The sequence below is a fragment of the Haemorhous mexicanus genome, chromosome 9 (genome assembly GCF_027477595.1).
Source record: "Haemorhous mexicanus isolate bHaeMex1 chromosome 9, bHaeMex1.pri, whole genome shotgun sequence".
NCBI classification, from domain to species: Eukaryota; Metazoa; Chordata; class Aves; order Passeriformes; family Fringillidae; genus Haemorhous; species Haemorhous mexicanus.
Genome location: NC_082349.1, coordinates 28,010,468 through 28,020,617, shown reverse-complemented (window position 1 = coordinate 28,020,617; position 10,150 = coordinate 28,010,468). Strand labels below are relative to the sequence as shown.

General features: G+C 48.9%; 1 protein-coding gene across 1 annotated transcript; it reads left to right on the top strand.

The window, feature by feature from the left end:
- Positions 1-2,301: 2,301 nt before the first annotated feature.
- On the top strand, positions 2,302-8,181 carry NPHS2 (NPHS2 stomatin family member, podocin). The gene is made up of 8 exons (XM_059854644.1): positions 2,302-2,603; positions 4,187-4,290; positions 5,158-5,230; positions 5,537-5,619; positions 5,876-6,079; positions 6,407-6,462; positions 7,270-7,348; positions 7,733-8,181. Exons 1-8 carry the CDS (start codon positions 2,327-2,329, stop codon positions 8,009-8,011), a joined length of 1,155 nt encoding a protein of 384 aa, XP_059710627.1. The 5' UTR covers positions 2,302-2,326; the 3' UTR covers positions 8,012-8,181.
- Positions 8,182-10,150: the final 1,969 nt, after the last annotated feature.

Sequence of the window (10,150 nt, the reverse complement as noted above, 5' to 3'; positions counted from 1 at the left end):
TCTGAAAACCTTAATGGCCCCTCACCACAACTTGAGAAGGTGCTGGTTAGAGCCAGGACCCGAAGCTGCCAACACGTAGTGGGGATTTGCGTGTAATATACCATTGCCTATTTTCGTGAGGATGCGTCTCCAGCTTTGCCCTTGATGGACAGAGCTGCGTTTGCCTCCTCTTCCGAGTCTCTCCAGGGAGCTGTGATGGTGAACCTGCGGGTCCATCGGGTCTCCCAACCTTCAGCTGATCACTTTTAATAAAGGTATTAAAAAGGAGAGATGTCTTCTGCCTTGTTTATTTCAGAGACTATGTCCTGTTGTCCTATTGCAGAATGCCTGACCTGGCTACACCCTGCCGTGACTGTGGTTGTAGAGGGTGGTAAGGTCTCTGAGCCTCCTTTTCTCCAGACTGAGCTCCCCTCAGCTCCCTCATCTACTCCTCATCAGACTTGCGCTCCAGACCCTTCCCCACCTCCATTGTCCTTCTCTGGACTTGCTCCAGAACCTCCATGTCCTACTGTTATTAAGAAGAGTCTTTGTATTTTAAAACCAGATGTGGTTATTAAGAGGAGTCTTGTATTTTTTTCAGTGCCATCAGAGAGGAAGATCCACAGAGGAGACATTGACTTTCCAGAGGTCACAGACTGTAAAGAGGGGTGCAGTGGCTGTTTCCTAAGGGCTCACTGATATCTGAGAAACCCCCTCAACTGCACAGCTGATTTCCACACAGGACTGCTTTTCAGACTAAAACAGGAGCTGAACCTGTGAATTTTGGGACACCCGTCAGCATGTGCTCTCAAAAAATCTCCTCATTTCAAAAGATAGCAATGAAACACATCTCCCTGGCATAGTGGAGTCAGGACCCACTGGCTGAATAAATCACCAGACAAAACCAGCATGTTGCAGGTTTGGAGGTGTTAAACATGCCAGGGTGCTTTTGACAAGATACTGACTGGAATCCAAAACCAGATCTGAGCTGCCTTTTGCTGTTGCTGCTTAAAGCACCACCTTCCTTTTCAGGAGCTGGAGACCATCTCTGCCAGTCCCATGTGGGCCAAGTGATAGACACAAAGTGGAAAGGGTTTCTGGAGTACTTCCAGAGAATACATGCTGTATAAAATTATTAATTACCCCCCATTTACACCCAACTCTTCTCTGCCTTTAGACCTTTCCATCCATCACTTCCCTGGTGACTTGCTGACACAGCACCCAGCGCAGCAGAGAAAGGAGGCAGCTGGTGCTCCTGCCCTCCCTGCCTGCAATATCCTGACTCCAGATGAAGTACAAGTCTCCAATAAAACAGGAATCTGTGGAAAAACAAGATCAGCACCTCCCCAGCTGTCTTCCCAGCTCCCTCCAGCCACTCCTCCACACCAGGGACTGGAATCTCTGAGCTCAGCCCTGCCCTGCTTTAGGTCCCAGATGTGTCCTTCTATAGTGTAATTTCTAGCCAGGGGCTGATTTCTTTAATACAGTTGGTGACTTTTTAGTATTTCTTCCACAGGTTTCTGCAGATGTCAACACTGGCTGAGCAGCATGGAAAGAGAATGATCCTATGTTTGCTATGCCATGCTCCTGCTGTGGAAAACTAGGGAGGCATTTAGACACAAGCTGTTTTGGCAATTTACAGTTCAACAGCTCTAACTCTCATAATGGCTCTTGTAATGGCTCTCATATTAATATGAGGAAAACTGGGAATCACCCATTCAGGAAAGCTGGGACCAGTTACTTTCCCTCCTTGCTAAAATGTGACCCTAAAGAGAGGGAGGTTGCTGCCAATGTCCCTTTACAGTGCCAGCCAAAGGGCTTCTGGAGAGCAGAGCAGTGTGAGATTGTACTTACCCAAATGTTCACCACAACACCCTCTCCAGCCACTCCTGAGTAAGCCACTGGCCTCACCAGCAAAGGCTTTTCACCCTGGTGTCTCTTCTGGGCCACTCTTACCTTTTCATATCTTTGGGGCCACATGCCTGACAGTTACTTTTAGGTTGTTTTTCAACACCTCTGCAGAAACTGTCTACTAAAAATCACCAGAATGCTTCTGATTGCATTTTATTTCCAAAAGCATAGATGCAAATAAAATATTCTCTTGGGGTCTGCCCTGTCCGGGTCTAACTTTCCTTCCCATCAGTGCATGATGAGAACAGAGCAGCTGGAAACAGCTTGCTCACTTCACTGTCCATTATGCCTGACAAGCCTGTGATGAACTTGAAATGAGCCTCCTTGATGTGACACCTCCCCTTCTCTCCTCCCCTGCCTGCCTTTCCTGCCTGCAGCAATAAATTTGAGCAGTACTCGTTCTACCGCCCGGGCAGCTGCGTGCTCCTCGGCACAGATGAGGATGGAGAAGAGGTCTCGGAGCTCTTCCAGGGAGTCCCACAGAAGACACAGAGAGTCCCCAGCTGTGCAGGGCAAACGAGAGAAGAGAGAGAGCAGCAGAGAAGCTGGCAAAGGGAAGGGAGATGTAAAGCAAGAGAAAGCCAAGGAGACCAAGAGCACTGCGGGGAGCGATGGTAGGGTGCACACCTCCACGGTGGTGGACGTGGATGATGTGGTGTCTGATGAAGAAATGGAGGTAATGGCATTGCTGGATAGTGAGCAGCAAGAGGAAGGTATGGCTTAAAGAAGGGAAGGGGTTGGAAAACTGTGGGCTCTTTGGTGCTGCGTGTGCAGAGTCACAGTGTGACTCTGCTCTGGTGGGTGTCATCACACCCACCTTACACAGGCAGGTTATCCTCAGGATACGATATGGGAGACTCCAGCTAGCCTCCCAGCCAGCTTCTGCAGGCTTATTAGCACCATCCAGCAAAGCAGTGAACCTGGATACAAGCAGTTATATTCCCAGCACCCTGCATGCTTCTGCTTGCTACTCCCCAGTTCTGTTCACACTCTGGTCTCTTCCTTTTCTTGCTTGGCCTCCTTTAGGTGGATGGCATTGGCCTTACTGCCAGTTCACAGCCCAAAGGACCTCACTGCAGGGAAGAGCTGCCCTTGAGGTGCACACTTGCCACTCACCTGCTGGATAACCTTTAAGAGCAGCTCCTCTCCATATGTTTGTTAGGCACATTCCCAGCCTGCTACAACAGAAGGGAGCATCGTGATCCTTTGGGCAATACAACTGGGCCTGTTTGGATCCAGCATCACTACAGGCATGGCAGATGTCTATTACAAGAGGCAGCACTACTTGTGCTCTTCCCTGCTAGCACCTCTGCTGCCCCAGAGTGACACAAATGTTCAGACTTGCTCCTGACTCCCTGGGAACAAGCTTTTCACAAGTTCATCTTTCTGCCTCCATTACAGGAATTACAGCTATTGGGCAGTGCTTAGGAGCTTTAGTGGCTACACAGATTCTTGGGATCTGAGGCTCCCTCAGGACCTGGTTGTTCTGCAAAATATTTCAAAGGCAGAGGGGCAGGGATGGGAGGATTGGAAGGGATTAAAAATGGGAGGGGTGCTTACTTCACAGTTGGAAGTCCTGATCCACTCTCTGGTTCCATCTGTTTTCATGCCATACCTGCCATTTTTTTCCTCAGACAGGAGCACAGCAAAGGGCAGCCAGAGCAAGATGACCCACACTCACTTTGGGGAGATGTAGAAAGTAATAATAATCTGAGCGGACCAAGCCAGTCACCCTTCAGCACCGTGGGGTGACTTCTTAGAACACAGGAAGATTTTACTGGCACCAGAGGCTTCATCCCACTGCATTTGAGAGCTGGGGTGCAACTAAAATCCTAATCCAAAATAACCTGAAATACTCTGATAGAGAAGGGCACCTCAGGCTGTGCACGTTTAAAGCTCTCTCTTATTTACAATCTTTGTCTTTAGCTCATCTTTCCAGACAAACTTCAGGGATGTCCGCTCAGCAAATCTGCCCATTCCAAGCCTTTCAACCCTGCTTTGTAGCCCAAATTCCTCAAGATGGAGTCTGCTTTCTAGTCAAGCAACCATGGAGAAGCATGGCTCAATTTTTGTCAGTAAAGCAGAGACAAAATCTGTCCATCCATCCTTGGTATTCCTGGCAATCTGGAGCAGGGAATGTTCCTTAACTCACCTCCAGAGAGAGCCATGTGGTTCATTTACAATGAATCCAGGCGAAGGACAGCAGTAAAGCTGATGTGTGCAGGCACTTGTCAGACGATCAGTATTATGGGAGCAGCCCTCTTCTAACACAGTCCTCTGTTGGATTTCTCCCTAGGTGTAAAGTCTCCTGGTCTGGGTGTCTGTGAGTGGCTTTTGACCATCTTGTCTTTCCTGTTCATCATGCTGACCTTCCCCATTTCTGTCTGGTTCTGCATGAAGGTGAGAATAGCCATGGGTCCTCTCAGGATTTGGTGTCTGCTCTGGATGTCACACACTGATTCAGCATGTATTGGACACGAGCATAAAGGGTTTTTTTGGTATAAGTCCCCTATTTATACCCCTTCAACTTGTCATTAATTTTGATTTGTCCTTTATTGCATGTTGCTACAGCACAGGGGTCCAACAACTGCCTATCAAATACTCCTGCTGAAATACCAGCAGGAAGGAAAACTTGCAATTTTTTTTAAAAAAATTGCAAGTGTGTTCAGACACGTCCCTCAGCCTACCTAGCCCAGACATGGCTGCATTACAGCAGCAGGGTAAATAGGCTTTAAATTCAAAATTTTAAGAGAGATTGATCTCTCAGTTAATAGCAGATTTTCCCTCTTCCTCTCATTTTTATTCAGCATGGCTACAAGTAGGCACTGGTAGGCATTTTGATTCCCACTTCTCAGGAAATTTCACATTTGTCTTGTTATCAATAAGAATATCAGTTTTACAGCTCAGCTCTTAGGATGAGCACATTTGCCTTGGAGGGAAATGAGCAACGTGGAACATTTTAACTCGGTTATTTGAGTTTGGCCAGGCTATAAGGAAGCAAAATGCTGGATCATCTTGGGAAACCCTGGGTGGGTCTAACATGGGCTGCTCTCACCAAATCTCTGTCTGTCACAGGGCTGCTCATATTCAAGGCTGGCCAGCAGTTCTGGGCAAAGGGTAAAGTGACTCAGTGACAGGTGATGCCACAAGCACCTGAAATCCTCCCTTTGCAGGGCTTTTCCAGAATAAACTTCCTCCCGTGCTGGTGAGGCCGCTTTTCCCAGTCCTACTTCTTCCTCTTCAGCCTGGATTTGTTTCCCTCTGCAGGTGGTGCGGGAGTATGAGAGAGCCATTGTTTTCCGACTCGGGCACCTCCTTCCTGGCAGAGCCAAAGGACCCGGTAAGGTGTTTACTGAGCTCCCCCCAGCCACGCTACCTCTTCTGCATGCTTTACCAAAGCTCACATGCTGGTGCCCTCCAAGCAGACATGGCCAGGCAGGAGATTTGGTGGTTTTTGTTCCCTTCCTTTTGAGGGCCAGTAGTTTCTGATTCCTTTTCCATCACAGAAACAGCCTGAAAATTTGAGCCTATGTATTGCTATTCTTTTGTAGTTCTGCATGCTGAACCCTCTCCTGTTCTCCAAAACAGAAGAGGTAATTTTTGTAGTTCTGATGATGAACCTGCTGTCTTTCTCTTCCTCCCACAGGCCTTTTCTTTTTCCTTCCCTGTTTGGACACCTATCACAAGATAGACCTCCGCCTCAAAACCCTAGAGATCCCCTTCCATCAGGTATGGCTGACACACCCTCTCTATACTAATTTTGGAATGTTAAATCTTATGATTCCAACCTTCATCTTTGCAAAGAAAAATTTCAGAAAACATCTCAAAGTAACCTCTGGTTTGCCCAAGATCAGTCAGTAGCAGAGGTGGAAGATACAAAGACAACCATTCAGCCAGTCTTCGTCATTCTCTCAGTTGTGTGCTTTTCTGTGCTGCCTCAGAGTTGCCAGGACCAGCTCCATCTCCCCTAATATCTTCTACTTAGGTGGTGACCAAAGACATGGTTACTTTGGAGATAGATGCTGTCTGCTACTACCGGTTGGAAAACGCCTCTCTTCTCCTCACCACGCTGACCAGCGTCTCCAGTGCCATCCAGCTGCTGGTGCAGACCACCACCAAGCGCCTCCTGGCACACCAAGCCTTCTCTGAGCTTCTGCTGGAGAGGAAGAACATCAGCCAGGAGATAAAGGTGCTTCTGTGGGGAGGGAGAGGCAAAGAAAGGGGTGAATTGAGGCTCCAAAAGAAGCTCAGGTGGCCAGTTCTTCAGAGTCAGACACTGGTTTGAAGAAGGCTTCCACACTTGGAATCAGTGTGGACTGAGGTTAAATCACCCCTGGGGTTCACACAAATGGAAAGTGAGGGAAGTAATTTTATTTCTGAGGGGCAGTAGCATACTGAGCCTGATAAATCTGCCTTACAGTCCTGCAGTTAAATCCCTGCCCTGTGTTGCTCCCTATAAGGGGCCTAGGCCAGGGCTGCTGTTCTCCACATGCTCTAAAAATATTTGTCTTCATAGGTGGCTTTGGATGCTGTCACAGGCTGCTGGGGGATCAAAGTGGAGAGAGTAGAAATGTAGGTAGAAAATGCTGGTAGAAGGGGATTCTCTCTCCTTTTGCAAGTACCTGTCCTGTGTTGCTTGCTGTTGCCTGTTCCTCTTCCTGCTTTGCCTCTGGCTCTCTCTTTGCAGGTGTTCTGCACAAGGTAGAGCCTCACCTCTCACCTTCCTATTTTCCCTGCCCTCTTCAGCCTCATGTAAAATTTCCACATCAGTTCTTTCTCCTGCCCTGACAGCCAGAGCAGGATCCTTAGCTGGGATCTCATCACCCTTTTGCTGCTGCTGCAGGCAGAGTTTGCACCCAATTCTGGTAGCCCAAAAGGCACAGCAAGGCACGGAACTCTCCATGTCACACTCTACATCAAAGGCCCTGGGGTCTCAGCACTGGTAGGGATGGGCTCATCACTCAAGTCTGTGCAGAAAGGGGGGACTCATCACTCAGAGGGACATGGAAGAGAGAGCCAAGCAGTGAATGAATAAATCTATGAATGGAACATTCCTGTGCCTGTCTTGAAAGCTGTCTCCTAGTGGAGTCTCTGCCACCTCACAAAGAGTGAGCTTAAACTATGAGCCTAAGAGACACAAGGAGATCTCCCTGTTGGCTGGTGATCATCCCTGGTCACTAGAAAACCAGGCTGAAAGAGAAGGTTGGGAATGGAGATAGAAGGCTAAAGTGAGAAATGCAAAGAGGGACACCCAGGGGCAAAGAATATGAATGAGCTGCTCTGCAGAGACCTACTGAGCCCATCCCAAGCCTCAGACTGACCATCCAGTGCTACCAGGAGAGCCAAGAGTCCAGCTAATGCCTGTCTTTACTACCACAGCAACAACGTGCAGCTGCCTGCTGAACTCCAGCAGTCCCTGGCTGTGGAAGCAGAGGCCCAGAGACAGGCCAAAGTGCGGGTATGCCAACATCTGAACACTTCTCTTCTCCTTCCAAAGCATTCCTCCTCCCTTTCCCACCTCTGGTTTGAGGTCCCTGTGTGTGCCACACAAGCACAGAGGTCTGGGTTAAGATGTTTCCTTTAATTCCTGAACAAGAGCTGAATCTAACAAGGGGAGCTCAGTTGTGAGCTCTGATGGGCCTGGTAAAAACATGCCAGACATGAGCTTCCCAGACTTCTGCAATGCCAAGAGGTTAGTACATGCTGTGATCTTCAAGGGGCAGGAATGTTACAATCACACTGACCCCGATTATTTCATCATGGCAACCTTCCTCTGTACCAAACAGTCTGTGCCGCCTCACTCCCAGCCTCACAGAACCTTCCTTCTTCCCCTGCTTGGTAGGTGATCGCTGCAGAGGGGGAAAAGGCTGCTTCCGAGTCCCTGCGGATGGCAGCAGAGATCCTGTCCAGTGCTCCAGCTGCTGCTCAGCTCCGTTATCTCCATGCACTGCATTCCCTTACCACAGAGAAACCTGCTGCTTTCATCCTGCCCTTGCCTCTGGATGCCATGAACCTGGTCTCTTCAGCTACCCACAGCTCTCCAGCTGTGAGCAGCCTCCTCACAGGTGCCACAAAGCTCCCAGAAAATCCAAAAGACAAGAAGGACTCGCCCATGCTCTGAGAGAAATGGTTCCCACCTTGCTCCTGCTCAGAAAGGAACAAGAAGGTTGGCCCACCATCAGGTTCTGACCTGGAGGCAGGAGGGAAAGCAGCCCAGGCCTGCAATATAAAGTGGATTGTACACGGAAAAAGCCTCTACTTGTTTTGGAAAGAAAAAAATGTGGAGTGCAAGGAGCAGGCCTAGAAAGTGTGTGAGCAAGGGGATGAGGGAAATGGGGTGTCATCCCTTCCCCTCCACAGAGCCAGATGCACCTTGACATGTTACAGCCTGGCTCCCAGGGTGTGATCCATCTTGCCCCATCACCTTCCCCTATGTCCTTACATGTCCCCCATCCACAAACCAAACAGCCAGGCAGGTGGGAGAGGGAGCACAACAATCTGTGAGGGAACAGCATGCCGGCAGGATGCTGGGTGCTGCCATCCTGGTGGTCCTGCAAGGAGGGAAAGAGCTGGGTCCTTGTGGTGTCCTGGATATGGGATTTCAGTAACCACTCACGTACATCCCCACAACCAAGGCATTTAGCCCTAGTTCTGAAGTAGGAGGAAGAGGAAGAAGGTGAGAGGGCAGCCTTTAAAGCTTCCCTGCCGGGCAATTCTGCTGTGCAGAGGAAAGGTTGTGCTGCTGCTCACTTCCACAGGGTGGTGAGGCAGGACAACGTCTGAGCTCGTGGGCACTTTAAAGCGTTAGAGCGAGGTGACCTGCTTAACCAACGCCCACTGGGCTGACAAGGAGAATCCAGCACCACTGGCTGAGAGCCTGGGGAGCAGTAACACCTCTGCCCGCCTGCAGCTGCCTTGGTAATTTTCACACATGGAGAACAGAGTTCTCAAAAATCCTAGAAGCCAAAAAACTCCTATGAATCTTTCCTGCCTACAGCTGTTTTAAATGGCCAGGAACCTACAGGTATTGCAGTCCTTTCCCTTGGCAAAAATCTGGAGCACTGTCAAAGGAAATATCCCTGCACTCAGATTTTCTGATCCTGGTGCCCTTTATGTGGACGTCAGCTCTGCTCCTGCCCTTTTACTTGACCTACAGCATCTCCCCTTGCTTCAAAGCAGATCTCCCTGCATAGCCAATCCCAGCCCCACTGTTCTGCTGTTGGTGTCCTGTGCAGGTCAAGAGGCAGAGTACTTTGTTGCCTTTCTCTTAATTGCCCCACATTGTTTTTCATGATGCCCGTGCCTAGCAGGGGGTACTCAGCCAGTCTCTCACTCTTGAATTTTCATTTATTCATAGCTCTTTGCCTGCTGGTAACTCTAACTGCTCCCATGACTGCTCCACAGTCTACAAATATTTGCCAGCATTTTTACAGCTGGCAAATAGGACACCTGGCCAACCAGCCCTCTTACAAGTGGCTGGGAAGTGGGAAAAATCCACCTCTGAACTCGGCAGTGACTGCACAAGCATCCTGACCTGCAGATGTAACCTCCCATTTACATCGGTTGCCACTGTAATCCTCCCAGGGGAGGGGGCAGCAGGATCACTGTGGCTCCTGCTGGTGTGGCTGTGGTACATCTCAGGAGTGATCTGCTCATGGAAAATTTGCTCTGTGAAATTGAACAGCTCTGTCTTCTTCCACTGGGGAGCACAAGCTGTGCAGTTACTCCTCTAAAGCTGGTTCTGGTTATTTCTCATGCTGCTGAAATAGACCCTTCTTTCCCAACCTCAAGGACATAAGGGCAAAAGGACATAATATTACAGAGTGAGCTGCCGCTGATCCTTTCTCTGGACAGTTCTTTGGCTGCATTTCTAACTCTGTGTAAAATGATCAATCCCCACCAAGATTATTGGCACGGGAAGGACCAACAGCTTTACAGATAAAGTCTCAAAGGAACAACACTTAGCCCAAGAACTGATGTCAGGAGACACACAGCACTACGTCAGGGCACACCCATTACCCTGTTTGCATGTGAATCTGCAGAAGCCAGGCATAGGTTTCTTAAACATGTCACTTTCTTACAGAAAGGCAAATTATAGCTAAGATCATCCTCAGTTCCAAAAAGCATTCCTTATTCCAGCAGGATCTTCTCTCTTTTACATGTACAGAGCCAGCAGAAACTTGTCATTTTACCACCAGGAGATACTAGGCTCAAAAGCCTTGCAGAAGGAAAACCTAGTTTTAAAATGTACTTAAGGATT

Excerpts from the sequence above, each read along its gene's own strand:
- NPHS2 (XM_059854644.1), top strand. The coding sequence starts at position 2,327 with ATGAGGATGGAGAAGAGGTCTCGGAGCTCTTCCAGGGAGTCCCACAGA. Across the intron at positions 4,291-5,157 it reads CTGTCTGGTTCTGCATGAAG|GTGGTGCGGGAGTATGAGAG; the intron begins GTGAGAATAGCC and ends TTCCCTCTGCAG. Across the intron at positions 6,463-7,269 it reads AAAGTGGAGAGAGTAGAAAT|CAACAACGTGCAGCTGCCTG; the intron begins GTAGGTAGAAAA and ends TTACTACCACAG.